At 46.3% G+C, this 19,177-nt stretch overlaps 1 protein-coding gene across 1 annotated transcript in view; it reads left to right on the top strand.

The window, feature by feature from the left end:
* RARRES2 (retinoic acid receptor responder 2) overlaps positions 1–18,231 on the top strand; it is a 43,325-nt gene extending 25,094 nt beyond the window's left edge. The window contains exons 3-5 of the mRNA XM_078662584.1: positions 11,503–11,601; positions 14,076–14,198; positions 17,999–18,231. Of these exons, the coding sequence (XP_078518710.1) occupies positions 11,503–11,601; positions 14,076–14,180 (204 nt within the window). The 3' untranslated portion in view covers positions 14,181–14,198; positions 17,999–18,231. The remainder of the gene's footprint in view (positions 1–11,502; positions 11,602–14,075; positions 14,199–17,998) is intronic.
* The last annotated feature ends 946 nt before the right edge of the window (positions 18,232–19,177 follow it).

Here is a 19,177-nt window from a genome sequence, read left to right as displayed (position 1 = left end):
ATGCGTGAAACAAGTTGTTGAAGACAGCAACTGTGGATAACAGAAAGCTAAAGCAATTACCATCAGACCACCCTCATGGTGGAGTTTGCATCACGTGGGAATTGCTTGTCATACCAGCCCAAATCCGACCCTGAAGTGCCGGTATGGGAAAGGATGTCAGAAAATGTGATCATAATGTACATCCTGAAGTGGTGTGAATACAAAAAATGCAGTGCTCAAATAATAATGGTGAATGACAAATTGACTACCTAGACTCTGAAAAACGTTTAAACAGAAGTCTCAGTGTCAAGAATAAAACACCTCCCAGGTAGTAAGACTACCTAAAAGTGCTGTGCAGTACGGTCGACATGTTTCAGCCTAAGGGGCATTTAGCCCAGCTTTCTTCAGGACCTATTTATTTATTTTATTTATTATGCATCTTGTACCGCGCAAACTAAAACCCGAAGGTGTCAAGGCGCCTACCAAAAAAAGAATCAAAAAGCAGGATGCAACTACTCATACGCTTGTACAAAGAGGCGTGTTTTGAGGGCAGCTCTAAAGGTCTGGAGGGAGGGAAGGGACCTTAGCTCCAATGGAAGATCATTCCACCATTTTGGAGCCAAATAGGAGAAAGCCCTGCCGCCCCATCTGGTTTTCCGAATACGAGGAATGCGGAGAAGAAGATGGTTGGAGGAGCGGAGGTTCCTGCCAGGATTGTAGTAAGACAGGATGGATCCAATGCCCGTAGGGCTACTTTTCGCCAGAGCCTTATAGACCATGCACATGGACTTAAAGACTACCCGCTCCATTATCGGGAGCCAGTGAAGCTGCTTCCTGGCCAGTGTGGCCGAAGAGCGTCGGGGAAGATCAAGGACAAATCTGGCTGCCGCATTCTGGACTACCTGCAAGCGCTGCAGCTGACTCTTATTCAGTCCAGCGTACAGCGCATTGCAGTAGTCCAGACGAGAACCCAACAGGGCGACAGCAAGTTGTCTTCTTGCCTGCAAGGAAAGGTAGTTCCTAATCTTCCTGAGGATGTGGATTATACCCCAGCAGGTAGATACCGTCCTATTGACCTGTTGACACATACCCAGGATGGGGTCAATCATCACCCCGAGATTTTTAGCCGAGGAGGTAGGCTTAGGGCAGGCGCCCAACGAGTCAGGCCACCACTCCATGGACCAAATGTCTTCCTTACCGCCGAACACCATCACCTCGGTCTTCTCCCCATTCAATTTCAGTGAGTTGTTAATCATCCACTGGCTGACAGCCTCCATACAAGATCTAAACCTGGAGGCTGTCAGGTCAACCGACTGGGAGAGTGACACGAGGATCTGGGTGTCATCAGCGTAGGAAACTACCTCCATCCCAAAAGATCTAATGAGTCTGGCAAGGGGGGTCACGTAGATGTTAAAAAGGGTAGGGCTAAGCGCCGACCCCTGAGGGACCCCACATTGCACAGACAGGGATGGAGATAGAAATTTTCCCAGCATTACCCTCTGCTCTCTGTGATCGAGAAAAGAGGAGAGCAACCCCAGGGCTGCCCCCCGGACCCCTATCTCACCCAGACGGGATGTTAAGACACGGGGAGATAGGGTATCGAAGGCAGCCGTGAGGTCCAGGAGGATCAGGAGGGATGTCCGACCCTCATCCACACTCATACGGATGGAATCGAGCACCAGGGTGAGGGCAGACTCGGTGCTATGTTCCCTCCTGAAACCATGCTGGGAAGGGTCCAGGCAGCCCGAGTTCTCCACAAAGACAGCCAGATGCCCATTTAAATGGGCCTCAAGCATCTTTGCGGGGGCCGGAAGCAGTGAGATGGGGCGGAAGTTTTTTAATACCCCGGGATCTAGGGAGGGTTTCTTAAGTAGAGGTTTTACCACAGCGTTTTTCCACTGCTGTGGAAAGACACTCTCCCTCATTACCCCATTCATGATGTCTAGTAAAGGGGGTAAGAGAGATCTTCTGCACTGCTTCAAAATCTTAAGGGGACAGGCATCTAACGGAGACCCTGACTTCGTTTTATCAAGCAACGTCTCCAGATCTTGTAAAGAGAGCGGAGGAAAGGATTCCAAACAGCCGGCTAAGGGAAGTTCCGCAGGAGAGACATCCGGGACCACAGTAGCCAATGGCTCAGCCGTTGAGAGCCTCAGGGATTCCAAGGAAGAATAAATGTCCGATATTTTGGACTGGAAGAAGAGAGCTATGTCATTGCAGAGCTCCTGAGATGGAATGACAGGATCGGGGACCTATGATGTAAAATAGCTACTGCAACTCCATATGGTGTATTGAAGTGACAAGTAACACAAATGTACTAGTGAAAAGTTACATCTATACCAAAAACTTTTGATACTTAAGTGACCACTGATGGAAAAGATATGCGTCTTCTTCCTATCAAGAGACATAAACAGATAGATATTATGTTAAACAACACTCAAATACACACATGCACCTATAGACACACACAGTGACCGCATAGCCACAACTGCAACAATAATTTGCATTCTGCATGATAAAAAGCATAATAGCTTGATCACCCTGAGGCATTTCCTCACGGTGATACTCACCCAGCTTTGTGTGGGTGATGACCTCACCTCACCCGGCGACCGCTCGGGAGTATGAGGCCCCGCTCTGCAGTGTAGAAAAAAGGGGACGGTAAGCACACAACTTTACAGTGCCCAAGCCAATGACTCTACACATAAAACCCAACCTACGTGTGATAGCAACTCGACTGTCATACCATTCACTCAAAAAATCAATATCATAGACTCCCGGGAGTTACATAGGAATTACGCATATTGCGATATTAATGATGTCACAGGGCTCTCTCCTGGCTATGCTATATATCTCTCAATTGCTTGTTCACAACTTGTCTACAAACAATACAGAAGATAGATATAAACAGAACACTTGTTAAGGACCACAGTAATCTGGCATTAGAGAGGGGTACTCATAAGGGCCAATTGGTAAATGCCTGAGTCACTCAAAATCCTAAGCTCTTTGACTAAAGAGGGGTGTCAAACGACAGAGTGACATCCCAAACACAAGGTTTAATAGACATTGAGGGTCAAACTAACTCCATTGAATTTCACCACCTCTGTAGGTAGTGACTAATCCTGTATCTTGGACAGGACCTAACCTAGTTTGCACACACGGAAGACACCGGGCGACTCACCTGTCCGTCGGTGCCTCCAGTTTGGGACCGAGCGGAAGTGGAGGTGAGCGAAAATGTCGTCCTTCCTCCTTTAATAGACACCGGTACTTGCGCGGTGTGGCCTCCATGATTTGGGAAACTTGTGAAAGGTTGAAAAAAGTTGAAAAAAGTTGCGGAAGATGCCGCTACTCCTTTCCTGCGCATGCGCGAAAGAACAGAGTCGCTTATCTCCTGCGCATGCGCGGTCATCAAATAACGCAACTCTAAAGCAATGCATATTGCTATTTCTACAGATAGAAAGACAATTACCTGTTAAATCATTCTGACTCCAATTGGGGTGAGAATACGATAAAGTGAATGGTGTTACTCCGTCAATTACATCAAGTATTAGAGGATTATGAGACCATTCCTAATCCGAGAATGGCTGTACTAGATGGAAAATTCCGTCAAACTAGGCATAAGGATGTCTGCTATCATTGGGGCATGTCAAGGAGTAACTCTTCAACTGCCTCTTACTGTAGAGAGAAAAGGAGGTATCTGAAGCAGATTTACAGCCTTCAATTAAAGGGCGTGTATGCCATTGTAAGTCACTCTGTAATGGAAGAGTGACAAACCCACAAGGAGAATTGTTATGGTTACACAGTGATGTAAGTAGGAAATCTTATCCTTGAGTGTCAATGGAGGCAGACAGACTGGTACATACACAACTAGGTTGAGTGAGCTAAAGGGTGTAAACAAAACCTTATTTGCCACCTAATCAAATTGACCCGCAACTAAAAAGTTGCACTTAATACTAGAAAAAACAGGTGTGTGGAGGGTCTAGGGGAATATTTACTGACCTGTCTGCTCACTCCCCTGTGGTCACGATACAAACAACACAAAAGAGCAGACCAGGTCCACAGATGGTGTGTAGCTACTACAGTCACTGTGTGACAGCAGGGTGCATGCGTGAAACAAGTTGTTGAAGACAGCAACTGTGGATAACAGAAAGCTAAAGCAATTACCATCAGACCACCCTCATGGTGGAGTTTGCATCACGTGGGAATTGCTTGTCATACCAGCCCAAATCCGACCCTGAAGTGCCGGTATGGGAAAGGATGTCAGAAAATGTGATCATAATGTACATCCTGAAGTGGTGTGAATACAAAAAATGCAGTGCTCAAATAATAATGGTGAATGAGGGTGGTCTGATGGTAATTGCTTTAGCTTTCTGTTATCCACAGTTGCTGTCTTCAACAACTTGTTTCACGCATGCACCCTGCTGTCACACAGTGACTGTAGTAGCTACACACCATCTGTGGACCTGGTCTGCTCTTTTGTGTTGTTTGCATCCAGGTCCACCCACTCGGGTGGGGGGGGGGTTTACACTGGTTCCCGGTAGGGGACCAGCACTGGAGGTTTAGGGGCCGAGGCCCCAGAAAGTTTCTCCCTCTGTGTGAGGGGTTGCAGGCATCATTGTGCCAGATCCATTAATCTCTTCTCCTGAGGGGCTACTGCATCCGAGACCGCCCTGACAATTGAGGCATCTGTGACCGGGGAATATTGCATGTCCTCCTCTTCCTCGTAGTAGTCATCACAACCCTCCATGAGGTACGTATCCCAGGAGGCTTTGAGGGGTAGAGGTAAGTATAAGGGGGTACCCACCAGGGAAGAGGGAATACACCATTTGGGATGGGGCTCAAAGATCAATATCCCCTAGGAGGAGAAAACTGCTCAATGGGGAGAGAGAGCAAACACATACACACAGGCCTTTTGAGAGGCAGCCCAAGAGCCCTGCACAGCACTGCAGGGTAATTGGTCTAACTGACAGGAGCAGAAAGACGCCCTTTACATGGATGGGCAAGAGAAACTGAGAGCCTGCGCTCATCTGCTAAATTAGCGCAGGAACAAGCAGCCTGCAGACCTACCACGAAGGGTGTTCAGCTCCATGCTGGCCAGGGTGAAACCTGAATAACTGACTAATGTGGGTGGAGGCGCTTGGCAATGGCTAAAACTGATGCACTCTCCATTCCGCCTTGCCCAAAGACAAACGTCCCAGCGAGGACGGTGGAGGCGCGCCCTCTGACGGCTAGAAGACAGCCGCGCACTCTGGCTTCAAAGGATTCACAGCTGCGTAGGAGCGATGAAGCGGTCGCCAGAGTGAAGCAGAGACTTTGTTACAAATTTGCATAACACTCGCTTATATCATGAAACCAAAACCAATATGCTGAAGAGAAAAAACAAGAGAACGTTTCTCCACTTAACTGACACTGGCTGCAGTAGTGAAGAAAGAGGGAATCCTTTGAGGGTCAATACCAGTTAATGAGGCAGGAGTCTCCTGATTGGACGGACATTGTTGTTTAAACTTGATGGTTTTTCTTAGGATTCCAGGGATAAGAAGTTCTTTGTTGATTGTTATTTCTTTAAGATGGCTGCTGTTTGAATTTAAGAAGTAATGCCCAATCCTAATCGTCGCCTCCAGGTCAGACAAATAACATCTGTCTGCCAATGTGGTAGCATTGTCTAGCCTAGGCAGCCCTACATCTGTGGCGCCCCCACACGGGGAAATAATCCCACTGGGCTAAAGCCACTCCAAGAATGTCTTCCTTTCCCCAAGTCATTTGTTACTCTTCACTTTTCCATCTTCTTTTCTACTCTCTTCCTCTCCTGTCGTGCCTTTCTTTTCTCTAAGTTATATCGACCACTATATCTTCCTCTTTTCTAAGCCTTACTTACCTTTGTCTTGTCTTCCACTGCTCCTTACTCCTATCAACTCCAATAGCACTTGGATGCCCTTTACAGGCATTTTTGACAGCTGTCAAACGCTTTCTCATAGTCAATGCCATGACATCACGACATTGACAACAAACCGCCCATTTCAGGAATTTCAGAGCTTCCGCTGTGTGCTTTATGTACCTTTTCTCACCCTTTACTTTGCTTGTACATGTGGCAGCTGGGTATTGGGAGAGAGGGGTGCAGCCAAAACACAGACCACTTACTATATGTAAAAAAGGTTGCTTTATTGAAACAGGTGCACATCAAAACAGAATAACCTGGCAACTGCCTTACAAAACTAAAACCTTACTATACATCCGTTAGACTACCACCTGACCCCACCGCCACCCCTACAATCCCCCCAACATGCCCCACCCTGCAATTAACACATTACAAACATTACAAAGTATTGCATTTCAACATTTCCAACTTCTATTAACCCTCCATCCTATGTCTGAAGTATGAAACTGTAAATAGCCAAACGTCCGAAACTGAACCTTGACCTACCTGCCTACCCTTTCCTTCCACATGGTTCACTAACTGCCAACGTCAACCAAACTTCTGTCAACTCCTGGCAAACTTTACATGTACCCACCACCCAGAAAAAGGGGGTTCGACAAATCCTTTTTATGCCCCCCCCCCCCCGACTAGGCTGGTACCTGTTCCTCCCAAAATCTACAAGTGCACATTAAACATTCTGGACAACACTTCCCTAATCTCCAACAGTTAAAGATCCATACCAAATCTGGACAAATGGACCCCATCGCCCGAAAAAACTCAACCTTGTTGATCCATATATATGAATGGCAGATCCTGCCAAAACCAATCCCCCTATAAAAACAAGCCATCTCGCTATTCACCTTTCTCCATGATCTATCTACTGTCCCTGGCTTTAACGCACCTCTCCAAGCCCTCCTGGACACAAACTCTGTCCACAGGACGAAACAACCTGACCACTTCTCCTTTATGAGTGCTAAATCCCTCTGCATCAACACCACCCCTTTCTCTTTACAGAAATCGTTCTTCCCTAAATGCAATAACATTACATCTGGGCACCTACCACCCACCAACATACTATTCAAACAGTGAATCAGTTTTCTCCAGCACATGACTCCTTTACCCTTCAATGTGATCTTATAAAGGCGTTCATTGAAACTTAGATGCTGGACAAAATAACTCTGCAGTGCCTGCACTTGTGTCCATTTAACAAATGAGTGTCCCACCACCCACGTGGCCATTTCCTCTGCTGCTGGGCCGGACACCAAACCTGAAAGAAACAAAAAGGCAGTACATTTCACATAGGACCCTCCACCGTGCTCCAATCCTCGCACTGAGCACCTGTAATATTGTGAAGACCAACGGCCCAGCCACATGATTTCATCCTGCGCCGAACCCCTGCGTGCTGCCTCTGACGCGATACGAAAATAGTGGGTACCATAGTCTGCCTCCGCCACCCTTAAACACCACAGAGACTTCCGGAGAAGCAGTAATAGCTGATATGCTGTAACACGGTTGCCCGCCCTGTGCCGAAAGACCACCCCCACTGCCAATCCGCAATGGCGTGACATTTGTGATGCCCCAAACCGGGTAGGGGCCTGGTGCCTCCACGACCTGTAATATGACCCGTCTACCCTGGCCCTGCTGATTTGTTTTTAATCCACTCAGCCATATCTCCAGCCTACCCTCCAGCGTGACCAGGTCCTCGCAGCACATCCCATATCCCTTCCTCCCCAGCAATTTTGACACCCGAAATGTTCCAAAAAATACCCACACCATCAATATATATCAAAAAGACAATCTTCTACTTCATCCCTGCACACTTCAGGTAAAGCTGCTAGTACTTTGCACAATAGCTGCCACGTTATTCGCTTCCTAGCCTGCCCTGAAGGACCAACCTTCCAGCATCCTACGCCACGGTTCACCAGCCGATGCAGCATCGTCCCACATTAATTTATCCATAAATGCAATCCCCGCCAATTTCCCGGCAATAGTCACCCTCGAAAGACCTCTGTCCATCAGGTCTAGGATATACTGTATGACATCATCCGCCCGCAACCATATTTTGTCCCACCGCTGTGCCCTGGAGCACAAAAACTCTTTCCACGTCAAGACATATGCAGCCTGCGTGGATTTCGCAATACCCTACCACCAACTGTTACACCTGGCGTTGCCTTCGTACCACAGATGCTGAGGGAAGTGCTGCTGCCAGTGGTTTTCCTCTCTGGTGGTATCCACCCCTGTCCCAAAACAGTGGAACAGGGGGTACTGCCCCCCACATTTTAGCACTTGTGGTGGAACTCACAATATTTGGCATGCAAACTCCTTTATTGGAGTCCCAGCAATTTCCTCCGTCAACCTATTGACTCTTCGTCGTGTTACCCACGCCTTCCCAGATGGGGCGCCCTTGAAAGGGATGGTAGACTGTGAGCAATCCAGTGGCAGTGAATATCATTTTACCACCTTTTGCTGCCCCCATCGTCTGTTGCTACAGGTCACTGCCTAGTTCCCCCCATTTTGTCTCAGGGACCCATGCCAATCGTGACTTGAATTCTTCGTTGTACTGGGCCCACACATATTGTCCCCCCGGTATTTGTGCCTGACAGATGACGTCCATGTATTTAAACATAGCGACGCAATGCTCCAGATACTTTTAGCAATATATGCATGCGGAAATAAGGAAGGCTGCTGTCTAATTTTCAATATTAAGGGGAACCTTTGGCCTCTTGGCAGCTCATACTCTTCCTTATTGGACCCTTCTTGGGACTCACCTCTTAATGAAACAATTTGAGCATCTCTACATATTCTCCTCTCTATACGCGCTCCTTCGTGGGCAGAATAATGTGCACCCCCAAAGGTTTGGTCACCCCCATATAAGGTAACTTCTCAAATTTTAACTCCTTGCTCTCAGGACCCTCCTTCTTATCCCCATTATTAGCCTCCTCCCCTGAATTACCTTTTTCTCTACCTACCCCCAGGCCCTCCACCCCCCTGGTGCCTACTCTCAAGTCCGACCACACATATTTCCCCTTCTGTGAGCGCCCCCACAGCTCCCCAGCGTCCACACCAATGGAAACCATCTCAGGCTTCCCCATCATGTACCTGGACTAACCTGATTCCAAGGACGGTGCCAATAGAGATGCAGTCCATCTCGCCAGCGGCCCCGATTCCTCCAGCACTGTTGCTGGTCTCCCTGCAGGCCATGATGCCCTTGCTGGCCTCTCCGCACAGCCCTGCAACACATTAGGCACAACATTGAGGCTCCCCCGTCGCCTTCATCTTCCTCCCTTAGAGTGCCTTCTTCCAGGCAGCACCTCAATGCTATGCAACTCCTCTGCCTGCGGCCATCCTAGGCCTCTGCGAGCACTTGGCGGTGGTGCCTCCTTTGATCAGTACATTCTTAACCCTGCGTCCAGTGTCCAGGGGGCTGACTGAACTCTTCCTTGCCACTCCGGCACTGCTACCCACCAACTGTTCATCAATCTCTCTCTGGAAGTCGTGACAGGACCAGCCAGATACTGGGGACAGCAAGGAAGCTCTGGGCCTATTTGTGCTGGCGAAAACATGCTCCCCCACCGATATCAGGCATGCCATTCTGGGCCAAGCCCTCTCTTCGCCACGGTGACAGTGAGCCGCTCCCAGCTCCGCTGAGTCAGCTTCCGTGCACCGTTCATCGACTTGCAATAAAAGTGGCTTGACTGGTGTGCTGGTTCCCTGCCTCATACCCGATTACTCCACCATCCCCTTCCTACCCCTCCCACCATCTCGTCGCCTTCCTGAACCTGCCTCAACTACCTCCATCACCTGCTCTCCTTCCCCGTCATCCCCCTCCCCGCTCCATTCCAACATTGCTGCGATGACTGCAGACGCAGACCCCTGAACCAACGCTGCCGGCCCACTTACCTGCTTGTCCTGACCTTGACCCAGGAAACCCCCCCTCCCGTCCCCTCAGTTAAAGAGAACCCTTGTACCACTGCAGGGATCCCCGTTTTGCTAAATAGGCACCCAGCTAGGGCATCCCTGCCCCCTCTAACCTCCTCCTCCATGACTTAAAGATATCAAGGCCCTCCAAAGCCATGGGGTCCCAACCCTGATCCTGTTCTTCAGGCACCTCATCCACCTCCCCCTCCCCCTACTCTTGTACTTCTACCTTTCCATAGACAGCTCCCTCCTGCACCCTATACACCTCGGGCCCACATCCTCTTCACCCTCCTGTTCCAGCCCCCAACCGTCCCCTTATCTTGCATCCCCAACCATGCTGCCGTCTGCCTCCCCAGGTAGTCCAAACACCACTGTCCCATTCATATTCTCCTCCACTCCCCATCCCACCTCGTATTCTTCCAAGCGTTCACTAAATGCTGCCCTAGTGAGCTCCTCACATGAGGCAGCCCGCCGGGCCTGACCCCGTACACTACTTGTTTCTGAGCGGGTCAGCGTTATAACTGATGCCACTCTGGATATGCCCTGTCCCTCTCGCGGGGCCCCGTAGACGCAAAGAACGTGTACTGGGGCTGCGCTCTCCTCGCTTCCTGTCTCAAAGCTGCGTGTGGCTTCACCCACGGAGGGCAAGGGCTCGACCACACCCCCACCTCTACACTCAGCCCAGAGCCGCAGAACGGAACCCGGCCCCAGCTCTCCGCATGCCTAAGGTCCCGCTCTCCTCGCAGACGAGCAGTCCCTTGCACTTACGCCAGCATCATTGGCACCAGCCACAGCCCTCCATTTCATCGGCGGGGAGCATACTGCTATCACAGCAGCCACCCCACCCCCGCTGATGCCTGCCGCATTGGGCGCACAGACCCCGTGGCCTCTGCCACCATGAAGTCCATGTGGCCAGGCTCTTTCAAGAGGAGCATTGCTTCCAGAACCCTGGCGTCCTCCATCTGAATGGTAAGCCTCACTATTGTCTGCCTGAACTCATAAAAACTGGAACTCTTGCTTGTGTAATGCTAACCAACTATCATAATTCAAAATAACTACTCCCTGCTACCAGCCACCAGGTCGCCAAACCTACAATGGTGGCAGGGAGCCAAAGCCCACAATCCTAATTAGCCCTCTGGTTGTATTGGTCTACACGGATGCAGTCCAAACTAAACTCAATATGGCAGTCCTCTGGACTGCCCCACCCTCCCAATCTGCCCGGGGGGCACCTCCCTCCAGTCGGCTGCCCCCAATTGGGTTTGAAGGGGATAAGACAAGGTTGTACCACACACAGTTTTATTGTGTAAATACTACAAGAACCTAGGGGGAGACTGAGCATCATAGACAACTCAAGTTTGGATCCGAGATGTCACTGACAGCCCTTCTTTGGTGAGACTTACCCATATACAATTATATATGTCGTTTTCTCCTATATGTCACATCTCCAGTTTTTTCCCCTTTACTCCTTCTAAACCTGCTCCAAATTGTTTTCTTTTGATCTCCAGTAGTGGGTATTTATCTGCAAGCTACTCCTACTTTTAGGTTATCTCTCCGGCTCTCTTTTCTTCAACCCCACTGCCCCCATCTTTCATAGTCTTTCAGCCCCATATTGAACATGCTGCTAATCCTCTCTCCCCTGTGGTTCCTGATGTTAGTTTCAGTGTCCACTCACTGTGTTCATCTTCCTTTTTCAGAGGGAAATAAACTGCACCGCCTGCTTCAAGTTTAAGTCGTACTATGAAATGGTCTCAAAGCCATTTGTGGACTGTTTGCCGGTGCACCAGCTGCGGAAGGTATGTGTGCAACTGCTGATCTGTTGTCCTACCATCATGCATGCCACCCTGGCACACACCAGCAGTAGGTCACCAAAGGGCTAGTTAAGGGCTGCATCCTGTGCCAGGAGAAAGGATCTGTATGTTTGCATCCTGCAGTCACCATTGAGGACAAACCCCCAGATGCATCAACAACCCAATTTGCGATTCCTTAATAGCGAAAATACCGTTCGCTATTAAGGAATAGCAAAATGGAATGCATCAAAAAATCACTTAAAAAATAGCGATTTCTTAGAATTCCTTAATTGCGACTTGCAAATTGCGAGTCGCAATTAAGGAATACCTCCCCATTCATTCCTATGGGCCTAGAGGCCCATAGGAATGAATAGGAAGACAATCTAAATCTGTGAATCGCAATTAGCGATTCGCAAATTGAGATTGCGATTTCAAAGGTGCAGGGGTGTCCAAAGGACACCCTGTTGCACCCCTGAAATAGATATGTGCAATTTGAGATTCCTTAAATGCAAATAATCGCAATTTAGCGATTTCTAAAATTGCGATTTTTGCATTTGGGATGATGCATCCCAAATGCAAAAATACTGCTCGCAAAGGGGCAGATTCTGAGAATCTGCCCCTTTGCGAGCGGATTTTTGTTTGATGAATCTGGGCCAAAATTACAAGTTCCCAGAGGTCTGATGTATAAGTATCGCACTCCAAAATAAAATCCCAATTCTGGGTGTCCCTTATTTATTGGATGCGATAATTCCTACTTATTATGAGTTTTATCATAAAAAGGTGTATAAAATGCAGATTTTGATCCTTTCCACAGCAAAAATCCGTAAACCCTGGCGTGTACCAGGTCATTTTCTTACCGTACGTTTTGGCAGGTTTGACCAGCTGAAATGTATGGCAACTGGTTAATTACTGGGTGTGGTAAACTGCACATCTTGCAATTGTGATCCCTAAGCAAACATGTTTGCACAGGGGTTCGCAAAATTACGAAGCACTCGTAATCAAGACCTAAGGGTAGATCAAGCATTCCACCTGTTGCTGCTCCACGCAGAATTACATTTGGCCCCAGGATTGGGTGCCAGTGCATATGTTTCAAACAATCTTATAATACAGAACAAGCATAAACAGAAATAAAGTGACCTACAGAGGAACCTCTGTGACGGCGATTCTGCTGAAAGTATAGAGATCACCATTGAGGGTATTTCTAAATATGTCCTCTGTCTAAGGGGGTGGAATATCCTCCACCAGCCTGACGGACAGACTAAATACCAGCAAAGTAGAAACCATACCCTAAGTACTTTTTGCACATGGGTTGACTTTTGTAAGTTTATTGGGATATTATATATCGAGAGAAGTACCTTGCTACATAAAATATCCCAAAGCCGCTCAAGGAAACATTCTTTGTCATTTTCTGCAAAATATATTACTTCCTAAATCTTGCCCAGTCTGACACATTTATCCACTCTCTGAAAGATGTACTGTATAGCACATCTGTTGGCAACAGTTGCAGCAATTCAAGTTTCAATAACACACTGAATTTATAGAGATTACATATTTTGTAGCCGACTCCTGAATTTAAGCTGCCTCTCCCACCTCTGATCTTAGTAGGACTCCTTATTGCTGTTCACCTGGACAGTAATATTTATTTTAAAACAAAATAGAATGCCTTAATATTACATCTAAGCCTAATTGGATGTGGATCCTGTTCTATTTTGTGATTTTAAGAAATAAGAACATTATTAATTAGAGGTATTTAATTCTCTTGTTGCTCTCTCTTCTTCATGACTTAAACTCTACCAATGCCAGTATGATTCAATTCATGATATAAATAAAATGGCCTTAATTTACAGTTTGGTGGACAGGGTATTCTGTCTCAAAGGTGATGGAGCGCCCTGTTTACCAAGCCCACAGTCTGCTCGCCTCTGTTCGACAGGCGGACTTCAAGGGTAAACTTCCTTCGAAGGCACGACAGAGTAAGTGCAATCAAAGGACGGACATTACACCACCTGCCATCTATAGGGGAGACAGTGTAATGTGTTACCCCCAATCTGTCACCAACAGGAAAAACCTAATGGTGAGGGACATAAAAAAGATAAAGACCTTCACACCCTATGAGAAAACTCCCAGAGGGGGGTAGTTTTTTGTTACTCACAAGTAAACTTAAGACACTTTGGGAGTTTGTTTCAGGAAAACAAAAACTTTTGAAATGTTTTGTGACCGGCAGTCAAGATAGATGACAGCCATCTATCAAACTTTTTGTACATTGAAAGGAAATACTGTTCTTTTCAATGAGCAGAGATGACCATGGGTCTGGAAATCATCTCTAAATTTGGTAGGCGGCAGTTTATCAGGATGGCAAAATTAATGTCCTACCCTCCCCTTGATGGACCGTACTCGGTCCCCCAAACCATAAATCAGGCATCAAGTTTCCTATGATTTCTCATTCATTGGTCTATGTGTTTTTATTGTGTTTTATTGAACAGGAGAGAGAAGGCATGAGAGAAAAGGCCTGCAACCAGATAGAGCAAAAAGACGAGAGTGGACTGGGTTTTCCAGGAGTCTTCAGCTTCTCAAAGTCCTACGCTTGAGCCTCTTCTGTGACACAGGTACTGCTAACAGCGTCCGAAGCGGCAGAGAGATCACAGGGAAAAAGGGCGGCGTTGTAGGGTAGGGCAACGTGGATGTCAAACCAGAAAGAAAGGTGCTGGGAAAAGATAGCGTTCAAGTAGATCTCGACTAGGCAATGTGCAGTTAAAGGTACCACTCACTAATCTTTATTGTTTGGTTAAAAACCATTACAAATTAAAACTTGATCAGTTCATTGTAAAAAGGACTGCTGAGTAGAAACCCACTAGAGCATTGTCACTCAATGATAGTCAACATATAAAAAAATGTTTATTTTCTAAAATAGAATGCAGAAGTTATAAGTTATTTAAAAGATTTGAATGCATTGTGGGCTGATTGTCTTCGCCTGGAGGACCGGGAACAGTACAGCTGATATTAGCAATTTGAGGTTCTGTTGTTAATCTGACCGGCTGGCCCCCGCACTGCTTCGGAGGAAGAGATTTGACAGCGCTAATTTCTTCCTGCTGCTTTGACGCTTTGTGGACTAATTTAGTGAGCCCAATGTTCAGCTTGGAGTTTTCAGGATTGAGGGCTGCTATTATGGCCTGACGGCAGGTTCGAACTCCTAGCCTGATCCATTCGCCTCACAGTATTAGCCGTCTGTCTGTGAGCATAGGGTGGCATGCACAAACTATGTGTTCCAGTGTCCCAGAGTGATAGCCACACAACATTCGATGTTGTTATCTGGACGACGCCAGTCGGGCAGATTCTTTAAGAATGGCCAGTCACCCATCCTTAGAGCAAAGAACTTTTGTTTCAAGTAAAATGAAAAAGAGCTGGATAAGTGAGGCGACTCAACTCCTGGTTTGAAATTTGTGATTACTGCCCAGGCGTGATTCCTTTTTGACAGAATTGCCCTGTCTGAATGAAATGACAGTTAAAGGTACCATGAAGAAACCTTTCCTGAAAATACAGGCGCTACTAGGGACGGGTTGGAACCCACAGCTCAAGAGAACATTTCGAAAGGTTAAATTGAAAGTCCAAAGATAAAGGAATATGAAATATGGAACATATTAGTGATATGGGTAGAAAGACAAATTATAGCACTTCAGGGAAGATAACTCAAAGAACGAAATAAAGAATATAAGATGTGTTTGTAGACATTACTGAATGTAGAGGAGAAATCAGAGGGAAATAACCTTTACAACGCATGCGTTACAACGCATGCCATTGCCCACATGTCGGTACATAGCGAAGGTCTTGTTGCAGGGGGTAGAAGGTGTTGGATTTAACTCCAACACCATCCCTACTGTTGCACACACAGGAGTTGGAATAGTAAATTATACTATTCCAACTTCCAGGGCACCCCGACAGCAAGTCGGGGTAAAGATTTGCATTGTAGCGGCAGGCAGAGTGATGGCATGCGTTGAAACGTCATACAATCGCAAAACTGGAAGGGCACCTTCCATTAAATAATTTTATTTGCGCTATACATAAAATGTCCTGCAAAGATATGTACTTTACAAATAATGTCAAGTAATAAGTCATAACCGAACAACACTGGTTTGATGAAAGGGAGAGGTTATAGATGCTAAGACCCCACAGTTCAGTGCAAACTGGCTCCATCTTGGGTGACTCCTGGGACCAAAACTTTTTGGTTAAAAGAAGGTTGATCCCAGTGAGGTATTTGTTCTAAGATGTGTGAAGGGAGATAAGAATTCACATGAAAAAAATATTTTAAGGGAAACGAATGAAAGAGGGAATTTGCGACACTTCATTATAATGAAGGGGCAGGTAACAAAATGAAGTAGGAGCTATAAGGAATTCGACCAGTCACGGGAAGGGAAGATGAAAACGTGCAGTGGAAATTGAAGGAGAAAAATTAGAAGTTATAGGAAATCAGGGGACATTGTACAAGGAGAAATAAGGGGTAAACAGGAAAAGAAAAAGAAGATATTGTCAGAGGAGACAAGAGGCTATTACAGAAAGGAATACAGGATCAGTGCCATTGGCAGAGAACCTACCAAATAACGAGGAAGGGGTAAAAGTACACCAGGAAGGGGAGAAGAGAATATAGGAGAAGGTGGAGGAGGAGGGGACTACAAGGGAAGGTAAAGCGTTCTTTGAAAGAGAAAGGGGGAGATTAAGGATGAGAAAGGGAAATGCATGGAAGAAAGAATAAGTGAAAATACAGAAAAGGGAGAAGACAGATCTGGGCGAAAAGAGAATTGCTGCAGGAGTGAGTAGAAGAATGTATACAGTTGAAAAGCATAATGGACAAAATATTGCTATAATAGAGGCGAAAGAGAAGTTACAGGAGGTAAAGGACGCTGTAAGGGAAAAGAAAGTGAGGAGATCATAGAAGAAGGAGGCGGAGGAATAGAGATTGTAGGAGGCGACTTTTGAAATGGAAAGTTGTAAGAGAGGGACGAAGTGGAGAGATTGCATGTTGAACAGGGGGGGGGGCATATGCCATGAACAAAACGGAGAGTAGGAGGAAGAAGGAACAAGATTCTAGAGAAAGAATGAGACTTACTAGATTTGATGTAGAGATGGCAGGACAGGATCGAGGTAAGAGGAGGGAGTTGCAGAATGGCATTTTGATATAGTCAAAGATTTTAGTCTGATCGAAAAGGAAATAAAAACAGATTGTAAAGTAAATAAAACTACTGTGTGAGAAAGAGTGCATGAATATTCGCTTTGCAAGTTCAGAATTTACACGGCATTTAATAAACTGTTCTACTGGGAGAGGAGTTGGCCTAATAGCTAGGGCGGTCGATCTCGAATCTGGGGAACGCTGAACATCCTATGATTCTGGGCAAAACATTTAATCTCCCCGTGCTTAAACAAACAAGCATTTGCAATGCAATCGGTCTCTCCTTTGGGACCATATATGTATTTAGCTATGGAGCACATTAGCCTGGGTGCTGAAATATCTACTGGTCTTTAACATGGAGGGAAAGTAAGCACCAAACTGTGTGACACGCCAGGTATGGGAACACATGGATATAAATATTGCCTTTCAGCGGGAAATGGTATAGTCCAAAGCTCTGTTTTTAATATAAATTGGTGATCATTTCGCTGAAAATACAAGATAAAAAAAATATATTATTGTCTACGGGTGCTTGTGGAAGATAATTTCTATGGGCTGGAATCTAGAGAATGCTAAAGTGATTCTGGTATTTTACTGACCTCTGCTGGTCATTTTCTATCAAGACAGTTAAATAGAGGCAGTTGAACAGAAAAAATGTCCCTAAGCAGAAGCAGACAAGTCCTAGGGCTGACCTCCAGAACCCACAAAGTACATACATATATAAGTATATAATAAGTATATACTAAAGTATATACAAGAGGTCTCGAATGCTCGACCTAAAAATGAATGTGTCCTCATGTAACGCAACTGGTGCTATGTAAAGCGCTCTGATACCTGATACCTTCGGGTCAAGTTTGCGCTATATAAAACTCCATAAAATGAGAAAAAAATGTTTTGATGTGGTAACATTCCCTATGTGTGAGTAAAAGTTAAACATGAATTTGCCTTGTTGTGCCTGTTGGTCAATTTAGCCAGTGAGATAGTTTGGGTGTAATAGAGCCTATTGCATAGATCACTATGTCACATTCAGGCCACAGGTTTCAACATGAAAAAGATAGCACAGTGGATTAATGCACCGGCTCCAAGGGATCGGTGACAACCCCACAGAGTACACATTATAATCTAAACCTGACTTAGTGAACCTTTCAAACTACTGTTGCTAGTAAACTTGGTACTGGGATAGGTACCCCTAACACTTTATAAATAGTCAATACTATAATAACTATTTCTGCATTTTCTTTCCTTTAGGCCATTCCAGCTTGGCAAAGTGGGAACCAGCCCCATGAAGCATGGCTGCTGAAATTCCATTAAGATCAGCAAAGTCTTGGAACGTCTTATGTTTTCCTTGTCTGAAACCCTACTTCCTGCTTCCAAAGCTCTCCTAGTGTTAAATGTATAACTTAAAAAAGAGCTTCCTGTCCAGTGCTCACCATTGCTTTCTTAATTCTGTTTCTCTTGAATAAACCATGAGAATTATTCTGTTTGTGACTCAGAGCGTGTTCCTTCAGTTTTAAGAATGTGTGAGGGGAACATTGCTGGAGAACTGACCGATGCAATGAGCATTTGAGGCCCAGAGTCACAGGACTTGTTTGAGGGCAGTGCTAACCCACAGTCCTAAAGAATGGAGTGTATGGGTGGTATTCCCAAAGCTTTACTCATAGAATTGGGATTTGAACAATTTCTAGCCCTAAATTCCACTGGTGATAGTGGAAAACCTGGGATTATGTTTAGGAAAAGAGGTGATGTGTTGGGTGTTCTGAAGGGAAGGTCAGAGGAGTAGCAAATGGAAATGTTAGGAACCATGTGTAACCACGGGAGTCCAGAGTGTGTCGGGACCGAGGGAACCGAAGGCACGTGGTAACAGGAGCTAGTAGCCTCCACCAATAATGTTATAACACAACAGAGCTGCTCCCAGTGCTAAGGGACTAGGTGCAATTATTTCCAGTTAGTGAGTGCAGACATCTCACAAAATGTGAAGGACTGGTCTCACACACCACCTGGTGTCATGCTTCATCATTAAAAACAAATTCTGCAGCACACTTGTGGGGAAAGTAAAGTTAAGGCGATGTCTCAATGGACATAAGATGCAAAGTTCAAAGGCGAAGAAGTTGTCCACCAAATTAAAGAATCTTCTTTTATTGTTCGCACATGAGCCAGCCGACACGTGTTTCGTCGCAAGAAACCACACTGTTTCTGCGACTCCTCAGGGCTGTAGGGGAGAGGTGTGAGAACAGCAGGTCGCGGTGCCGGTGATAATTCAGACCCGGCTCCGCTCGAGACCGGGTGATGTTGAAAACACGGGTTGCGTACAATGGAAAAATGTTTCTCGCGCAGTGCTGTGGTGGCCCTTAGTAGGAAGACCTGGTTTCTCGAAGTGTGCGTATTAAGGCTGAACAGGACCTCCGTGTCCGCACCCGGAACAGAAAC

The sequence above is a fragment of the Lissotriton helveticus genome, chromosome 10 (assembly GCF_964261635.1).
Source record: "Lissotriton helveticus chromosome 10, aLisHel1.1, whole genome shotgun sequence".
Taxonomy (NCBI): Eukaryota; Metazoa; Chordata; class Amphibia; order Caudata; family Salamandridae; genus Lissotriton; species Lissotriton helveticus.
This window is presented reverse-complemented; position numbering and strand designations above follow the sequence as displayed.